The sequence below is a fragment of the Mixophyes fleayi genome, chromosome 3, assembly GCF_038048845.1.
Source record: "Mixophyes fleayi isolate aMixFle1 chromosome 3, aMixFle1.hap1, whole genome shotgun sequence".
Classification (NCBI taxonomy): Eukaryota; Metazoa; Chordata; class Amphibia; order Anura; family Limnodynastidae; genus Mixophyes; species Mixophyes fleayi.
In genome coordinates, this window is record NC_134404.1 from 170,182,350 (window position 1) to 170,203,404 (window position 21,055).

General features: G+C 36.3%; 1 protein-coding gene across 1 annotated transcript in view; it reads right to left on the reverse strand.

The window, feature by feature from the left end:
• Nucleotides 1–1,189: 1,189 nt before the first annotated feature.
• The window catches only part of RNGTT (RNA guanylyltransferase and 5'-phosphatase), a 239,684-nt gene continuing 219,818 nt past the window's right edge, over nucleotides 1,190–21,055 (reverse strand). Inside the window, exons 15-16 of the mRNA XM_075202759.1 lie at nucleotides 2,724–2,847; nucleotides 1,190–1,870 (exon numbers count right to left, since the gene is read on the reverse strand). Coding sequence (XP_075058860.1) covers nucleotides 1,707–1,870; nucleotides 2,724–2,847 — 288 coding nt within the window. The 3' untranslated portion in view covers nucleotides 1,190–1,706. The remainder of the gene's footprint in view (nucleotides 1,871–2,723; nucleotides 2,848–21,055) is intronic.

Genomic DNA, 21,055 nt, shown 5'->3' on the forward strand with positions numbered 1-21,055 from the left:
TCTAACTGTTTATTCAGTATTTGTAACAGATTGTTTCATCCATGATTTGACTTCACGGTGCAGGATAGGATGCTGTGGTCATGTGTAAAGTGCTATAGAGAAAACCTCAGAAAAAGGCCATCCTAAAGCTGGAAATGGGAGAGAGATGCTGCAAATACATTTTTGCTTTTGTGTTAGGTTTACAAACTACACATATATACAAGGATAAAATACACAGCCAAAATTCCAACTCAAACACTGCTTTAGTAGAATTATTAGATGTTAGCAGTATGAAGTATATATGCTAGCTTCTGCGCAGTCAGGAACAACATAGGTCATTTTGTCTAGAACGCAACACTAATAATATTTAACAGGAGTGTTAAGGTACACACTGAAGAATTTTCTGGCCGACGTATTATTTACAACGATTTTACCAACGACTGAAGGTCCGACTGCTCGGGTGATTCATTTGCACACACTAAAACGATTTACCTTCAGATCTGTGTTCTTCATCTGGTCCTCTAGTCGTTGGAGAATAACTGCACTCATTCATTCCTGTCACTGATTAAAACTGCCTTGTTATAGCTATCCACATGTCCTTACGAATTTCGCTAACTTCTGTGACTCTGAAATAAAATTTTCAATCTCAGAACAAACAAACTATTCCATCTACAGCATTTAAGTCACCGGGATATATTCATTGCTGGGATCCGCTGAAAAGACCTTGACTCTATAAACTCTATGGAGATTGTTATTGGAACGAGATTATTAGACAGTACGAACAACCAAATGAAATGACTATCTGCACTTTGGAACGATTGTTGTTCATCGTGTAATTATAAACACTTATGCGATATGTGGCCGAGCGGCTGATTATCAGGTGATTGGCCCGATAATTGGCTGAAAAACCTCCAGTGTGTACCTAGACATTACCGAAGTCAATCATGTGACATATTGTCATTGTGAATTCAGTAGGTTCACTATTTTGGAGACTAAGGTAGGATTCAAGTTAGGTTTAATAAAAGTCCACCTGAGTGTTTTCTCAAAGTACATTAATGTCTAAATAACAGCTTAAGATCCAATGCATGAAAGCAAGCTGTTCTTTTACATGAAATAGATCTAAAACCAAACATTATTGCAGAAAATACACAAAAATATAAAGTTCCACTTTTTTTAATCTCAAAATATGAAGCAAAATTTAAAACGGGCAAAACTGGACAATGGTTTTTCTTTTATTCTATACAAGTTAAACAATATTTAAAGCAGTTATTCTTTTTGTTCAAATAAGGAATCCATAAGAAAAGCATATTAAATTAAATCCTTAACAAACATTGATCAATTAAATAAAATAAAAAAGGTCTTTAAGAAAAAGAGGGAAAAAGCGACTTATCAGTTTGTCCATCTTGGATACGAAAAAGCAAAAGGTATGTTCCTTCAGCTGACGGTTCTTGCTAGCGCATCTTGCCAAAATAAAGTCTTCAAAGTCTCTAATGCGATGCTTTCTATGCACTGTCATGTAACCTTCCAAGTAGACACACCGAGTGTCTGCTGCACATTTTATGAAGAAGTACCTTTATACTTTTAAGACAGTTACTATATCATATGTCCGTGTGCAAACAGTAGCTTTTTTAGTGGAAAGGTTCTTATTGCAAATATGTAACATGTGAACATGCTTTTTGGATTTCCCCCTTGAGATGATGTCTTTCTGCTTCATAGAAATTTGATTTTCAATTAACAACTCGTGGAATTTTTGGTGGAGGTGGCGGCATAAGTTCAGCATCAGGATCTAAGTGGTTTTTCCGCATGTGCCCCTGAATAGCTGCTGTGCATCTATCGATGAATTCAAACAGCATTTCCTTGGTTACCGGAAACTGGATGCTATTACAGACGGCTGAAGAAAGAAATATTTTATATATGTTAAATATATAATAATACAAATTACTGGTTTGGCTATCTTTTACAAGTTGTTAATGTTTTTATTATCATTGTTTATTTATAAAAGCATCATAGATTCTGTAGCGCCACACAGATGTGACAAACATGAATATTATACGTACCATTAAGCATAATATTGCATCCATGGATGGTCATGAGCTAGCAAAAATAATATGAGGTAGAAATGACAACAAGGTAGCAGAAGGGTAGGGGAGGCACGCATGAAGAGCCAAGTTTTGAAGGATTGTTAGCTGGATTGGATGTTTCAATACATCTTCCATTAAAAACAAGCTGTATTTTTAGTTTAGTAGTCCCAGGGACATTTATGACTAACTCTGCTTATGTATACTTTCTGGTATTCATCCAACAGTGGTTAGATAGCATAATATCACTGCAGCAAGTAGTATACCCAGAGTAACTGCAATGTACAACAAATAAATCTTCCTAATAATGGGCTGAACTACAATGCAAAAATGGTGCAAAACTAAGATATATTTACAAAAAATATTATCAATGTGTCCTGAACACAAGTGGCATTGAGCATGTCCCTTTCATGTCAATAACCCGTATGTTTCAAGGGGTTTCCAGTGTGAGTGAAACCCCATTTAAATGAATGTGAGAGGCCCGATATATGAAATGTCCAATTTTATTTATTTAATATAGCCAGTTTCTTTTGTATTTGGATGCATTATATGTCTGTAGAAAGCAGACATTGATGGTTAAGTATATGGTTAAAAACAAGCAGCGCTATAGAACATAACAGTTATTATTATGGTAAAACGCACTCGTGAGAGATACGTTATACTCACCCAAAGCAGTTTCATAGGCGTTTGGAAAGCTTTTATCAACTCTTTCCCGCATGAAGACCCAGCAATTGTTCTCAAACTTGCACTCTATGATTTTATTGTCATATTGTTTTAAGTCTCTTGTTACCTGTTCAAAGAAGGATGAAAATGAATGCACTCTCACATGGAAATTCATTAAGAGAGATATTCTGCTCTTAGCCTCAAGTTGTTAAACGTAAACATAACAGGAGTAAAGATGTACAAATACATGTGCCTCAAGCTCTGGAAATAAAGTAACAGAGTACGTAAAATCTCTTAATTGTACAGGTTTCTCCCCGCTGGAGGCCCATCACTGTAAATGGACTGAACAAGGATGTAGAGAATGGGCATGGCTGATATACACGTTCTCTTTACAACTAGTTAACAACATTATTTAGCTTTCAAATTAAAGCCAATTGTGAGCTGTCACTTTAACAAGATTCTGCTTGGCATTAACAATATAATGTTGCTGCATATGACTACAGTAATGAATCATTATTATTAACCATCTGTATGCAGCTATGTTCTTGAGCCAGTCATTAGCAATCTGGAGAAAAAGGTAGAATAAGCCTATCCAGTGACCCATATGAATCTTCCTGTTAAAAAATGGCCGATCATAGCTAGTAAAAAAATTATCTCAAGGAAATAATGCATTGCCATGTAGCTAGCACAAGAATCTAAGGACCTAAGTCATTAAGGCAAGCAAAGCTAAAAAACAAATAAAAAAAAGGGAGCAAATTTGCACCTTGGCAAAACCATGTTGCATTGAAGGGGGAGGTAAATTTAAAACGTGTGGACAGATTTATATTTGGGGTAGGGCATGCCCTAGATCTGCTTTAAATTTCAGTGTAAAATAATGCTTTCAAGTATTTGTGTACTACATGAAAAAACAGCAAGTACCGTATTTCCCCATGTATAAGACGCACCTTTTTGCCCCAAAATTTTGGGTCTAATAACTGGGTGCGTCTTATACAGGGGTAGTAGCACTTACCCTGTCAGATGACTCCTTTGTCCGGTAAAGCCTTCTCTCTGTCTGATCCTGATGCTGGAAACCCGATTAAGGTCCTCTCTGCGATGTCCGGATGTCATTTCAGGACCTTGACAAGGTCCTGTTGAGGTCCTGAAAGGGTTGTCAAGTTCCTGAAAGGACGTCTGGACATCGCAGGGAGGACCTTAATCGGGTTTCCAGCATCAGGATCAGACAGAGAGAAGACAGAAGACTTTACCAAACAGAGGAATCATCTGACAGGGTAAGTCAGAATTCACTATAGCGTTGTCTCTCCTCTGTATAAGCTGCACAAATACTCTGTGAAAAAATTGAGGATAATGTTTATCCTCAATTTTTTCACATAATTTATATAGGTGCGTCTTATACAGTGGAGCGTCCTATACATGGGGAAATACGGTATTTAACTTATGTGCAAAATAATAAACCCATTTGCATCCCTTGCATTGTAATTTGGTTTGTCCATGAGAAAATGTACTCCTTTTTTTTTTGCTTTGCTTAATGAATTAGGCCCTAATTTATATATAATTTTTTTTATAATGATGATACATTGCTCTACATCACTACTATGAACATTGAGAAGTCACACGAGTGAGTGACTAAATAAATAGTGACAGCAGTCAAACAATAACAAGCAAAGCATTTATTTGTGTTATACAGTCATAAGAAAGAATTAGAAATTGGTGACAAACTAACAACTATTTTATTTGCACAGAATTTTACAATTCCAACACATTCCCTAACAAAATCCCGTCATGGCGATTGCTGCGGTTTGTAATTCTCCTTCCCAGAGCACAACACTGCCAAACTCAGTATTCTGTTAGTAGCACTCACTCTTCATGTTATTAGTGAGAGTTTACATTTACAACCATCAAATATTTGGTTAAGCTATAAAGGCCTCATTCACCACAATGTTAAATAAACAGGAGGCTTAATAATGGAAAATATTAGTTTCCTACCCAATATGAGGTACAAGAATTCAAACTGGAAACATGGGTACATATGACATTGTTTGGTAAGTTTAAACTCAGAAACTCTATTCTCTAACTAGTCTAGATTCTGTGCAATACTTCCCCCCACAGTCACAGCTAAGCTTATCTGACACCAAAAAATAAAATGAAAATAAAGAGCTTCATATACATCTTAGTATGTCTGCAACTGGACTATTAATACTCCATCTTTACGTCAGAAGCTCATTTTGTTTTTTATTCAGTTAAGCAAATAGGAGGCCAGATACGTTTATCACACGCACTTAATCCAATTAGAAATACAGTGAAAAGAACAACGCTTTTGGGTCTGGGCTAAAAAAAAAAATGATGGCAATAAACCCAAAAAATATATAATGTGGGAAAATGTATTAGAATAAACCCACACTTCTAAACCTCAAAAACGGTCTGTGAATCACAAATATTAACAACTTTTGGCTGTTTGACTCAGCTATCTGGTATTTATATTTGAAATGGTTTCTGTGAATCATCAGTACAACTGAAACAGCTGTCCCAAATCAAGAGTGCTATAGTAATATATCTATATCTATCTATCTATCTATCTATATATCTATATATCTATATATATATATATATACACACACACACACACACAAGTTAACCCGTGCATGATACTCACGCATTCTAGTCAAATCAAGCTACTTAAGGTGTTAAAAAGGTTCTTGTCATGCATTTGGGCCATAGCCCAGGCCTCCTCAGGGGAAGAGCGTTACTTCCCGACGTAAGCGCCCTTTTTTAACGTGGTTTTGTCCACATGTCACCCCCTCATCATTCTTCTCCATCACCTCATCCTTCATTTTCATCGCCACATCTATCCAGATGTCTATCCAGACACAGGGATCTCTCTCAGTGGTCCTGAGTATCACACTCCTCTCACTCTGTCACCCCCGGCAACCACCCACTCCCCACTGTCACCCCCGGAAACCACCAACCACTCCCAACTGTCACTTCTCCTTCAAGAAATATATATATATTTTTTTTAAATATTTATATACACATTTTTTAACAATTAACAAATTAAATTAACAAATTAAAAACATCTTACTATACCAAATTTCAGCCCTTTCTGAATTCTTTTTTCCACACACACTAAGAATTTAGTAGGTCAGTGTATAACTCCGCCCAGCAGGTGGCACGGCAGCTTGGTTTTATTTTTTTCACACACACACACACACACACACAGAGATATCTACACACACACACACACTTTGCTGCTGCTTTTTCACTATTATATTTTTTAAAAACATGCCTACATCTTACACAGTGCTGTACACTGAGATGATCATGACAAAACAAGTTACATACAAAAACATAAAGCAGAATGTAAAGATGACCCCTTACAATCTAAGAGCTGTGGAGAACAGCTGATACATAAGGTAATGGAATAACACTTGTGGCTGCTGGTTGGGAAAGTGGGTTTAGCTATTTTAGTGCAGCAGCATTTATCAACAAACAATAATAAAGCAATCATTGGCGACTGGCATTTCTATTGGCATGTTGCTGCAATGAGGAGAGACAGTAGAAAGCGGATATGTGAAAAATAAAGTCATTGTATAAATCTTAAAAATGGTCAGCTGATGTGAAACATAACTGTCCCAAACTGAATCTCTTTCCTCTTCTGGATATAGAAAAGGTTTTGGCTATTGAAGTACTGGACTATCTGTGCCAGGTGTTTTTCTTTACAATCACCATCATTTACCATCATTAAGTGTGGTTTTTTTTCTAATTAAAGTTACCAATATTTTTATTTGGCTTTTATGAATGTTTTATAGCCCAGACCCACCTGTTGTTTCTTTTTTTGTGTAATATAGGTTGATAACAGCCTTCTATAACAGCTGCTGACGGCTAGCAGTTTCTTGAGTGCTATAAGTACATTTCTCGGTTTTGTTTTTAGCTTCTTAGAAATACATTTGAACCACTTAAATACTAAATATTTACTGCTAGAAGCAGTAAAGAGGTCAAATGTGGATAGACCTCAAATACTGATAATTTTATCAGTAAAAATAAATAAATCTGTCAGTAAATCATATTTAGGTAATCTGTACTTTAGCATTCTAAACTATACTAAACTATTCCAGTACCATGGACAGCACAGTTACCAAGGATAAAAACACTTTAATTTATAACTTGTAATCACAAAGTTAAACTTACCAGATTCTGCAGAAATTATACTAAAGGGGCATATTCAATTGCCCGCGGTTTCCGGCGCGGAAAAACTATTACCGGTATTAGGGTAATTGTGAGCCGGATATCAGCGCGCAGCTCGCTGAGCCGTGAGCTGAAATCTAGCAAGAAAAGTACCGTAATACCGGTATTTACGCGCACTATTACCGTAATGACGGTAATAGTGCGCGGGGCAAGTTACTTTTAGCTGTAACGCCAACAATTGAATATGCCCCTAAGAATGAATAGCTTTATCGTCTTGGAAATTGACACTGACTGACCAGTGAATTACTTTCCCCTGACATTGTGGCCAACTGCTAAATCTAATCGGGTGGATTTCCTCCCAGCCATGTCCATTCAGTTGTCAATTGCCCAGTTCGAACAATGACTGCAACTGGGATATATCATTGTTCTGCTCATTACATTGGTTTCTTGTTAATTCTTTATTAGTTACAGGACGCCACAATAATTATAAGGCTCAGTGATCAATTCAAACAAGATTAATACTTCCAGTAAAAAATAATGCAAATTTCCAAATTACAAAAGTTTAACTTGAGAATTGTTTAAAATTCCAAATGCAGTCAGCATTGATGTTACATCTCAGCATATCTGTGTTTGGCATTTCAACGCTAACCACAAGATGAATTTACAATGGAAAAGGTAGGCATATGGTTGAGTAAATAAAGCAAAATGAGGAGATGTCAAAAGTTCTGCACTTATCAGTCATGTTAACAAATGGTGCTTGCCACAGTCATCTTCAAAAAACAAGGTAGATGTAAAAATATAGATGATAAAGGCAACTGTGAGCTGGATATAGATTTGGTTGTGGGCACTGCTATTCTATAAGCCTGGTTTAGTGATCTAGTACAAATGGGCAACTGAGTATAGTTAGTAAAAATATTTCTTAATAAAAAAAAATAAAAAAAACCTGACCTGCAAGACGTCAGCGATCGGTAAGCATGTGTTGGCACTATCATCTCATGGCCATCAGTCTAGCACATTTTCCCAACAGAATGGCAGGTAGTACTAGTCTTTTCTTAAGCTACAAATCAGTAATAATGTAAAAATTGCCTACCAGGTAACTTCTGGCTGGATGTAGAGGGGAAATCATAAACAGTAGTGAATGTGAATAGGTAACTTCCTGGCCCACAAATATTATCTGTTGGCCTGATGTACTTCAACATAGACACCTAGGAAATGCTGCTATTAAATCCAAAGTCTCAAAGTCTATGTAAATCAACCTAAAAATAAATGATTATTACAGAAATGTTACTTGCAAAAAACAAGTACCAAAGGAAGATGTCTGCAGAAACGTATGGGAATTGAAAAAAGTTTCCAGAAACTAAATCTCTGCAGCTTAAAAATCCCTGGAATATATTATTCTGTTTATTAGGAATCTAACATTTCTGCATCCACTAAAGCAGGGAATCACTTGCAGGACTACAAGTGGGGGTTACCAGGTAACAAATTCAGTCATTTGTATTAACTAATTTCTTCAGTTAGTCATTAATTTAGAAAAGATTATGCATTGCTTGCACAGTAGATGTTATATTAACAATTAGAGAAATGTATCCATTTAAATTTAAACATTGTATTTGTTGATGTAGTCATTTGCCTTTTTAATTGTTTTCTCCGAGTTGCTCTTCAACTCATTGTCATTTGGCAGTACTGAGAAGTGAAACAAGGATCAAAGTCTGGCTCAGCGAGGTGTCTTTAATCCTCATTAAGTTGAAAATCTGCACACTAGTTAGATAATAAGAAAAAGGCTGATGTGAGGAAGAGACTTGTAAGATCCCCCTGAAGTACTGATTAGGCCTCATAAAGAAATGAAGAGAATATGGCACAGAGCATTGATGCAAGAAGGGCACTTATTAGAGTGGCCACAAAGAGGCCTATGTCAACTCACTGACAGATACAGGTGTACACCAGCTGACAACACACCGACAGTCTTATAGAGAAACTGTTCATGTGACAATAGTAGCGCTGCCATGACACTTATCTGCGCTTTAAGAAGATAGAAGACAGGAACACCCAACTCTTTCCTGAAAGTACGTGGGAGAAATCCTATACCGAGTGGAGGAAAACTGCCCAGTGAGACCACTACGCATCATCCAAAGAGCATGGCTGTGGGAGCAGAATGCTACGGACAGTCCGTTGGTATAGTGGTAACCTTAACAGCCTCACATTCCTTATATAAGAAAATACATATGAAAAATACCTAAGGGCCTGAATACTTTTTGTAGCCACAGTACAGTACAGCAAATAATGAAATAGTGAGGCTTTAGGGAGTACAACATGAAAATCCATCAATGACCATATTAAAATTCAGGACTTTAGGAAGTTAAAATCTAAAATGGATACCACTAAATCAATATTGACATTTTCCTTTAAGCCATTATATTGGGAATATTTAGCGGTTTCATGACCAGACACAGCTAGAAGTCTGCTGATTAAAGGAGAATAACGTATTTCTTCAGCTACCTCAGTGAATGTTATATTGTTTATTTTGGAACAGGGTTTTTTGGTAGCCTATTGGGCCAGATTAATTAAGGAACATAAATCCAGATACGTGCCATATTTTTGGGGCTCTTGCTTCATGGCAATCATGTCATGACCTGCATTTTTACAGAAATAATGCAGTTATTGTGTATCAAGGGACTGTAACCTCAAAAACAGTCTGTTTTTGTGCCTAGTAAAGAGGGATGTATATGTTGTACACAGTTTTATATTACCCCTCTGTGCAAGGTATGAGCATACTTAGGGCTTATGTCAAATACCAGCTTGCATGCTTTATATAAGGTTAAAGTCCCATTAAATCTCATAAACAAGGCTGAACACAGAGGTCAAGTAGTTTGTACAACGAGGCAGGTCACAGTCATTGGCCATTTGAATTTCCCAGCATGTCTGATATAAATGTGGACTGGATAGACTAATTGGTTTTGAATGTATTTTTTGTTCTACCTGCAGCAATTTTGGTTCTAATGGGTCTAAAAGTGTGCTTTAGTCTGATGCATTCTCTTTCACATTCCCCTATCTTTATCTATGAGTCATCCAGTGCAACTGAACTCGGTAGGTGCAGTTTTACTCACAAATACTGGCATTTCCATAAAATAAAGAATATCTTAGAAATAGATGAATCATTATAAAGAAAGGGGTACAGGGCAAACAACTTCTGAACAGCTAATTTCAATATCAAACATACTATTCTGATGCTGCTCGAATAAATGTGCTGTGATGAGATCAACCTGATCTCATCAACTGACCCAATAAATATCAACTGCAAGACATAAATTGTTAATGGAAATATGTAATCAATTAAGGATATTGCTATAAATGAATTCCTGAACTTGGAGACCCTAGATTACTGCTTTTTTTCCCATTTAGATTTCTCAACTCTGACCTATAACCTCTTTAATTTATACTAAACGCTTCAGCTCAACAAAACACTCCTGCTCTCATGAAACATTTGTCCAATACCGATCTTTAAAACCCATTAAAGCACGGCTAAATCTAAAATACAAATTATTATATACAAAAGAGTAACAACATAGTTTACAAATAACTTCTATGCAAACTAAAGATATGTGGGAGAAGTCTTTTACGAAGAAAGGGGCAATGTACTGTTTACAAGTCAGATTTCCTGTCTGTAAGCTCTATTGACACAGTAGGACATCTAATCATGTGATTTGTTAATCTACAAACATGCTACAGACCCCACAACCTATCAAACACACCATCCCACACTAATACCATTTTACACATTTCTGTTGTGTGCACAATAATGCTGTGGCTGTTAACCAATGCTGAACAAAATTCTCATGCATAAATGAGGACATTTACATTTGTGAATAATAGAAACGGTCAATGTAGTTTCCAGTTGTAAGAGATAATTCTTGGTATTTCTTAATATGGAGGGCATTCAAGACTCTTTAGTATAAGAGGGAAAGTTTAGGACACATCTATTGCATGCACACCATCTGTAGCCTACAACATAATTCAAAGTGAAAGTGAATTTAAGATATAAACAGACTGACATTAATTGTACACACACTCTTGCAAAACTCCATATCCTCTCCAGAGTAGTGCCAAGACGTACACCCAGTAGAATTGTTTTTCAGCATCTCCCCTTAAATACGGTCTCGTCTGAAGCTTAGAGCAGAGAACACACGAGACATGCTTTGTTTGGACTGTTTGAATGCATATATAACTTGGGAATACTCCCAGTATTTAAATGCTTTTCATATTAGCATCAGGTGCCAAGTTCTATCAATTATGTGAGGAAACTGCAGATTGAAGACAATGAAACATTTAACACTTAAAGGAATGTTTGACACAGCTTAGTAAAGTGTTTTACCCTAGTTTTTAGTTAACAGTCCTGACCATAGGTCATCTACGTGAGTTTCAATAAATGCCCTCTTGCTTCTTACTACAAAAAAAATATAATTGCTAATTAGCTTACTAAAAAGTGTGATATTTTTCCTGATTTGTATTCAGGTCAGTGATCTTGTTGACCAATATATATATATGGCCTCATAACACCCTAACCCACTGGGACTGCTTTTAACTTGATGCCAGGTGCCAGTGGAATTACTCTGCTAGGAGGAGCTTTCAGCTACAAGCTAATGGTTTAGTTCCACAGACCCTCACAGCGATAGTCCCACTTTGTAGCAATACCAACAGACCACGGTTACATTGTTTTTCCTTGTTAGAAATACATCTTATCATATTTAAAGCAGCTGACAATGTACTCCACAATGTGAAATTTTTATTTATAGTAAACTGAAGTGAAGTGGATTTGAAATGTGTGGCAATGAGAAACTGGTTTTCATGGCACCACACTTTACTAAGAAGAATCCTTGATATCAACCTGGGGGGGTGGACATAAATCATTATATGTACTGTATATTTTTCACTCCTTATTACAGTTAAAAATGAAAAATTCAACACATGTGGCAAGTCAACATAACAAGGCTTTTTCATGCAGGATTGACTGGAAACAGGATATGTCTATTAGATCACCCTTCTACAACAGTATAAACATATTGACTTGTCTCAAAATACATAATTGCATATTCTAGTGTCTGTTTCTGGACTTTTGGTATGATCATATGGCTCTCTCTGTGATGTTAAGTTATGTCATCAGGTGTGCTCTGTTTTGTCTGCTTCCCACTATGGTTCTAATTATATAGATCTATTTTATATAAAACTGGGATCTCTCACAAGTAATGTGTACATTTTGTTTTTCTTCCGATTGCGATGTAGGTGAACCCAAATAGTTTTGTCGGCGCCTTCTACAACATGCTGAAGGTAGGAAACTGTAGGGTAAGTATATCATTTTTACATTTATCATCTTAAATGTCACACACACAAACACAGTTTGGGTGGAGAACCCAATTAAGACACCAGTTCATTATAGTGTCATCCATATATCTGTTTCTTCTGTATTGTATTCTTCATTTGGTTATTTAAGCGACACCAACATACACAATAGATCCATGTATTCTTACTAGTAAACATGTTAGGGGCATAAACACAAATAAAAAAAAGAACACGTTTTGTCACGTCAATACAATGACAGTACTGTGGAAACAGCAGAGTTTTGGCAACAACTGTTTTCAATACATTAATTGAAGCAACTGTAGTGTTTTTGGGCATGTGTTATGGCACAACAATTCTGGTGCAGAGCAATTCCACACCGATGGAAATTTCTATATTGTGTTAGAAAGACCAGTTCTGCCACAAATGTCATAGGAATATTAATTTACTTCCTTGTATCTGCTTCCTGTAGACAGACTAAGATAAATGCATTTATGTTTTAACACAAACACATGGTGTTAAAACTCTGCATTATTTAAACTTTTCTATTCATGAGAATTAGAATGTTAAGTGCTGCTAAAAGCAAATGTTAATAAATTGGAGAACTTTGCAGTCCCCACAATGATATATGGGGTCTGCGCTAAGAAAATGTTGTATATGTTATGTCGGGAAAAATCTATGATTTATCCTATGTTGAATCCTTCATAAATTATGCAATGTCCATTTAAAGGAGAAAACTGCTGTTTTCTTTGTTTTTATGGCCGATTGCTTCTTAGTAAATAACCCCTAAATTCTAAATGCATCTGGACATAGAGGCGGTATGTAGCTTTATTATGGTAATCACTATTTTTTTCTTATTCTGCTGTGATTTTTTTTTTTTTACCATTATCTTGCAATGAATTACTGGGTGTTAAATATGTGTGTTTGCATTGAGATAGCATTACAGATTCTGCAGCAGATTTGTTATGCCAGTAAAATTGTGTTCAGTAAATCACACTAGAGATTGTTAGCAGGAGAGAAGTATTACCAGCTTTACAATCTCATTTTAACAACCATACAGTTAAAAGGCAAGCAGTGGACAAAACATAGGTGATATACCATCACAGAACTGGTAGTGGTAGGTTAACAACAACGCAATCCTTATAAAGGAAGAAATCCCAGCGTATGCATAATGCCAAATTGTAACGTTGTACATATAGTGTGTGTTGGATACTGTATGCAAGGCGCGCTCATATATAAATCATTTAGACAGTTTACCTTGCCCAGTACACTAATAAACCAGGATATAGGTATTTCCCTGGTGTAGGAGATTAAATTGAAGAAAAAGAAAGAAATAGAGCAGGATGATCATGTAGTTAATATATCCATCATAAGGTTATACAAAAACCTACTGCAGAAGAGTTTGAATATGCTGATAATATTAATTAATTGCAAACACAAATATGAGAGAAAGCACCAACGCACAGCAAAAAACGATGGAGGAGGTCTGTGTTAGTTGGCTTGCTTCCTAGAATCAGATCCTGAATAGTCAGCAACTGTGTAGGTAGTGAATTATACGGCGTAAGAATGCATCAGTCCACACGCCTAAAAATATTAAACGCTCTCTTGAAATGTGAAATGAGTGTGGATATACCCATGATGCTGTTTAAGTTACAGAAATCATTGGCCAATGATGAAGTGTCCTTTAGAAAGAGAAATACAGACTATTTGTCACAACCTAGTTAAAGAATGATGTCAAAGCATTTAAGCAGAAGAGTCATCTAAAAGACAGAAGGAGACTATGGGTCAGGTAATCTCACCAGGACAGCAAGCTGGAGGTAACGTCATGCACTGCTTATACATAACTAACAACTATTACTCAGATTTACTAATACAATTACTAAATTTCAAGATAAATAAAGGAATTGAGCAATAACTAGCATCTATTAATGTGCCAGCTGCTTGTAACATAGATAGCTTCCTTGCGTGTAGCTGGAACACTTGATATATGTATCGTAATTAAGCATAATGATGTTAAAAGGATAATTACCTACAGCCATATGATTAACTATTCCCATAAGACCATAAGTGAGATCCAACTACATCATAAACTAGGACTCTACAGGAAGAGGAGTAGAGAAGCAAAAGGCAAAGGGCTAATGCTAATCCGTTGATTTAGAAAGCAAATTAGTGTTTTATCCTCATTTCCCTGCATAGAAAAGCACAGTATATTAAGTTTATAATTTACTGAGGGCTATAACAAAGTTATGTTTTTCGTTTATCTATGCAAAATGAAATGTGCATAATGGTGAAGATTAGAGCAATTTAAGTTTATTACATGCTTTTGGTAATGACTTTGTTACGTCTAAAAATGGGCAAAAATGTAGTTTAGATTTTTCTTTATGCGCTACAGAGATATACAATCACACATGAACAATTTACTTCTGATCACGTGTCAGTGACTCCAGAGTTGCCAACATAAACTGATGGTGGTGTACAAGTCAAGTCTATCATTTTCTATACTCGAGAAGACACATTGAAAATTAATTACACACTATATACAGTATGATCATGATGGGTAACCTTTAGCATTCTAGCAGAACTACATTTAGCTTAATTATCAATTAGCCAGATAATCATAGTTATATGCTTAGTATACCCAGGGGCCTGTGTCTGGATATAGATACCAGAAGAAAGTGTCACTGTATCTTTTAAAAGGGAGGAAGAAAGAACACAGCAAGCAAAAAGTTATCATATAGAGCCTATATTGCTGAATTAAACACAAGTGGCACAACATAGGAACGGAGGAGCAGGCTAGCAGAAGCTTAAAGGGGATTCCTGTTTAAAATGTATATATTATTTTTAAATTGCCACCTCTTTCATCAAATAGAGCTTTCATGGGGGTTCATCCTATTGGCCCACTACCATTGTTTTCTGCTGTGCAGAAGGCTGATGATCACAAAAGGCTGAGACAGCTACATCTCACCTTCGGCGTGGCTTACTTGTCTCCACAGTGGGAAAGATCAAACACAGCAACTGTAACTTAAAGCTGCCTGCACCGCTCTCCGTATTGAAGCAAGCAGAGCTCTGGTCTATGTACTTACTCTAGTGCAAGCCACATTCACACCTATCTTTGTTTATTTTAACATAGTAAACTTCAACCAGTACTAGCTGTTCCATCTTGAGCAGGGATCATATTTAAGCCAAGTCTAGGCATTCACATAAGCAGGGTCTGGATTATGTCACTATGTAAAACATGACAAGGAGAGAGTAATAAATGTACAGCGGCACTATTTTGTGCTCTTGTTGAAGTATTAAATAGTCTTTGAAGCAAAGAAATTCAAGCTTACTACTTCATAAACAAGACACAAATACTGTACTTGTGCCTTTCAGGATAACTCCGCTCTTTCAAGCACCTGCTGTGAACCTATAAATTAATTGAGCAACCTTAATTTCTGTATTACTTCATAAACAAACATGACACTTTGATAGTAAATATAGAGCTTGAGTAAAAATGATTTCTATTCAATTACTCTAAAAGGTCAGTTTAAACCGACTACAACTTCTGACATTTTAAATGGATTTTGTACAGGCTAAATTATAAACTTTGTGACTTTGCTACCAGGAAAAAACATAGTGTTCCATATCCTTTTCAAAAAAAATCTTTTTCACTGATGAAATATACTCAATACAGACTTTGAATTACTGTGTACTTACAAAAGACATGAATCCATATAAATTAGCTTTCAGTGTTTTCAGAATACTGAACTCATTGAATCAAACCTCTTACAGTGTGTGAGTTTCCTTTTAGTAAAACAGGCTGGAAAAACACACATTATAATGCTAACTGCATAGTGTAAAATTGTAAGTCTCTTTTGACAGCTACCAATTTGGCTTTGTATGCCTCTTAAAATTGGTTATTCTGCAATCTGTGAAATATAATAATAAAAATGGGAGTCACATGAAGAGGAAAGAGAAAACTTGACACATCAGTATGATGCACCATCCTTTGATACACCAGGAGTGATCGGGCATCTATTTCCAAGCATGACAGTTGCCTCTAAACTGCAACACAATCACATAGAAGACTGGGAGTGGCCAGGGCTATTGCTGCAAGCTTCAATTCATGGTCGTGATTGAATTGTGCCATTTGTACCAAAGAATAACACTCCATCTCTATTAGACAATAACAAACTTGGAACCTTATTATAAATAACTGAGAGATCAGTAGTGATGTCAGAAATCACAGATGATAAAGTTATTTAGCATGCTATCCTTTTCACTACATAACTGCTGAGATGTTCATTGTGTATTTTTGCCTTCAGATAAGAATTTGGTTGAACTATACTTACTCAGAATCTGTAATCTGAAATATGGAAAACATTACATCACAAAGAAAAAAAACAAAAACTAAACTACTTATAGTGGCCAGCCATATCCTTACTTTCTACTCCCACAATGCAATCTGTTCTTGGAGCGAAAGGCTTACAACACAGCACTGGAAGCAGCTTTACCAATAAAACACTCATTTCATCATGAAACATTTCCTAAATCAGTAATTTACCCCAAGTGGGTGGGGTTTTTTCTCAACTACAAATAGATAATGAGGTCTTTATTAATGTACAGTGTTGCCACTCATTATGTATCACTGCAAATCACAGCAAAACATAATGCAGTACTGCTGTTATTTACTATGCTGGGTATACTCAGAGAACGCCAGCAAAGAACCTACACAAAGTGTTTGAGATCTCCACCTGCAGAATCTAAAGTACGCATACCTGGCTAAGTCTATGCATGCGCATAAGATTTGTCCCCGCGGGGAGTTATGTGAAACCGATCAAGCTTCAGTGGATGACAGATAGGTAAGCCAACGTCATCCATGAAATACATTTATTATCAGGATTAATGTCTGCTGTACAAAAATATGTATGTTTACAATTGATCTTGACCACGCGCCTTCCCCTTCCCATACCACTCATTAAATCGTAGATGCAGCTATTTTAACCTAATAATCTAAAGGAAGATTATGGTTTGTATAAATGTGTACTGTATTAGGGTGACTGTAATATCCCAATAACAGACCATCCATTTAACCATTGCTGTGTCCTTTGTGTATATCACAGAGATAAGTGTTAAGCACAAAGCAAGGGATTAACTGTTGAAAAACACTCAGGGAACGTTGCATTATGGAAATATATTTTATTGTTACTATTTATAGATTTTAGGGTTTAGTGGATTAAACAATATACACTTTATCTAGCCTTTTCACAAAGTACGAAACATTTTCCTTTGCTCAACTTTTCTTGGGCCGGTAGAGGACAAATTAATAATAAAATAAATAAAAAAAAAACAAAAAAAAAAAAACATGTCTTGCATCCTGATATGTTCCTTCATCAGTATGTACATTAAAATGATTTCTTCACACGCTGGTTCTTGGTGTTTGTGTAGCAGTCAACAAATAAAAGAAAAAAAGAGAATAGTTGGGGACCAAACAGCACAGGATCCGGACACAGTCAGACTGTGAAAATGTGCTTCTTTTAATGCAAATTTAAATTTTTTTTTACTTGGTTTGTGTAGAGACTGAACAGTGAAAAAATTAAAATTTCACATGTAGGTCAAACAGTTAAGCTTGGCAGAAGTTATGTGATCCTCTCAGGAAGGAGTGATATGGCATCAGGAAAAATACTGACCAGCCAAGGTTTCATGCTCAGCTTATCAGCCCTAACCATTCTTTGACGATGAAAGTCATACATTGTACACTTGGTGTTGGAATCACTGTTTATGCTGGCAGTATAGTATGACATTCAGTTGGGCCGTGGGCTCCTTTGCAAGCATGTTCTGCTGACATGCCACATATCAATATTTTAAACAATTAGTACAAATTTGCTGTGTTATGGTTTTCATGATGTTAATAAACATTTTGTGCTATGCCCTCTTGAACTTAAAGAACGCCTACGACAGAGTCAGAGGTTTAGAGACAAAGGGAATAGACAAAGAAAAAGATAAAGTAATCTGATTGGGGTCCTCTTGGAGTCAAAATAATTTATTAAAGCCACACTTTGATAAATTGATTTTAAAATCAATCATTGTTCTGACCCTATGTACTGTATATCACAAATTATAAAGCCTCATGTGATTAAAGGTAAACTTGTGATTTGTGCAACCAATAAAAACCGTATTTAAAACCAACAAGTAGTCTATTGAAGAGTTTTGATAATAATTAAATGAAATTAAAATAATCACTGGACATCTCATGGTCCATATGACCCCCAAGTTAGTAAATGTCCTTTCTGACATGCTATAAAATTGGCCCTGTATATACATTATGACATGTCATCTATAACAATATTCTAAATAAGCTCTCTGATCTTGCATTGATGTTTTGGAACAGAGATATTTGTGATTCTGATCTTGCATATTACTATATGTGCTGCTATGTTGAATACAGTGTAGATGTTTTCACTGCTGATCATATTTAATAACGATGACTGCTCCTTGTTGTTCTGCCCTCCCCCTTCTCCTCCTTTCTCAACTGTCCCCTTCTTTTTCTCCATTATACTTCAATATTGCTTTCCTTTGTACTGTTTTTCTTTATCTTTGTGTAAAACGTCAAAAAAACAACAACAATATTCTAAATAAAAAATATCCCCTTATTCCAACAACCTCTGACAATACTCAAACTAGTTATATCAAAAACATAACAAAAACCATCACGCTGAATGATATATGTCTATTCACAATACTAAAACAGTACATCAAGAAAACAAAAACAATATAGCTGAATTATTGAAAATGCTTCATGTTTGCATAGTCACAAGACAGTGCTGCAATGATATAAATGTGTATTAATATATAAAAGAGGTTCTCCCTAAAGAGAAACAGCAGCTGTTGCAAAGAGAAAACATAAGGTTCAATTGAAAAGCAGATGACCTGTGTGATCAAGTGCAGAATCTAGTACAAAGTGACTTCAAGGTTATAATAATAAAAAATTAAACCTATACAAAACAGTTCCTACATATGGTTATCAACATTTGGAATGAACTAATATTTGACACTCTCTTTATTGGTAGGCATAGCCAACATATTATGTTCATGGAAATTTCTGGAAATGTTGTATTTTCTCAATCACTGAAAACATGCATTGGCCAATTTAAAGTCTGCAGAATTTAAGATTGCTTGCTGCAAAACTAGATCTGTAAATTCATGTATGAAATCATTGCTTAAGTTACGATTCCTGCCCACCTATGTTCTTCCTGTAATGCCTTAAAAGATATACATTGCCGCACACTTAAAATACACTTTGAACAGGTGTTATTCGGGTACTGCAAGCACCACTGTGTAGTGTGCTTATTGATTATTATTGGAATTATATAGTTTTTCCTTTTTAAATTGAATTACATGCATTTGCCTGCTAATATCAAAACTACACAGATTTGTATGAACCATAAGGGAGAAGAAAGATGTTCACCTGATGAATGACAGAAGCTGAGTGCGTCACGTTTCCTGGTGGCAGAGGTTGTCTACACCATTGTTCCAGCAATGGGGGTAGCAAAAGAAACTCAAACTGCTCCACTACCTGTATCAACTGCTCATTCCCACTCTTTCAATACCTACTCAAACTAATCCACATGACTTACATAACTCCACCATGCACCTTCTCAATTTACTATTCTTCCACCACACTTCTCTTCAACATATCCCCACCCCCCATTATTTCTCTCTCTCTTCTTCCCTCCTCACTTGTCTGCACACATGAACTGTTTTTCTTCCTGTACTCACCTCATTCACTGACCTACGCCAGCAAAAACAAACCTTACCCCCGTAAATCATTCTTCTATGTCATCTTTCTCATGGCCGCTGGTGACACATCACCCAACCCCAGATTCTATGTGATCCACATTATTTACTCATGCTCCTCTTTCCACCCAAGAGCTCTCCATCCACTTCATACTTACAATCCCGCCTGATCGGCCGGAGACAGACTAAGCAAAAAAAGTAGGCATCCTACTCTCTCTATGACGCACCTTCAGGAAACCTCCTCTCCCTTTGAAGTTCACACCATCCATCTCTTTTCTTTGATCCACCTTGTGTTGCTGTCTTTATTTCCTCCTAGATCCAGTCTCCAAATTCTGTACCAATTTTAATGTTGGGCTCACATATTTCCTTTTATACATCTACTCTAATACTAGGTAATTTTAATACTCCCACTGACAACCTCACTGTCTATGACACCATATAATTTATTTGGCTTACTTCCTACTCTCAAAGTGGATTTTATCTTCCACGCACTGTGATGGACACTCCCTTGACCTTGTCTTCGATTGCATGTACTCTATCTCTAGTTTCATGAACTTGGCCTTCTCATTCTCCGACCACAACCTCCTTTCCTGCAACCTCAGTTTACTTTACCTTCCCCCCAAACTAATTGCTCTTGACACAATTCACTTCCTATAGCCACAAAATTTACTCTTCTATCCTATATTTACCCTGTCCTGTCTTGATCTGGCTAGCCTTTTTTACCAGCACACCCACTTGAGCCCTAGACAAAGCAGCTCCAGCCACCACAGTTCCATACGTCTTAACAATTAGCAAGAAAATATTATTCTAACGTAGATTTATTTCACTATAATTCTATCTAAAATATTTGTCACTACCCATGTACTGCCCTTTAACTTTTTAAGCAACCCTACTTCAGTTCTCGAATAAACCTAATGCCTCTTTCCCACCTTAAATTTGCTGATCTGCCCCATCTCCCCCTTTTACACCTCACAAACCATGACTTTGCCAATTATTCCAAAGACAAATTTGTACAACTCAACAGGATACCTCCTCATGTCAGTCCTTCC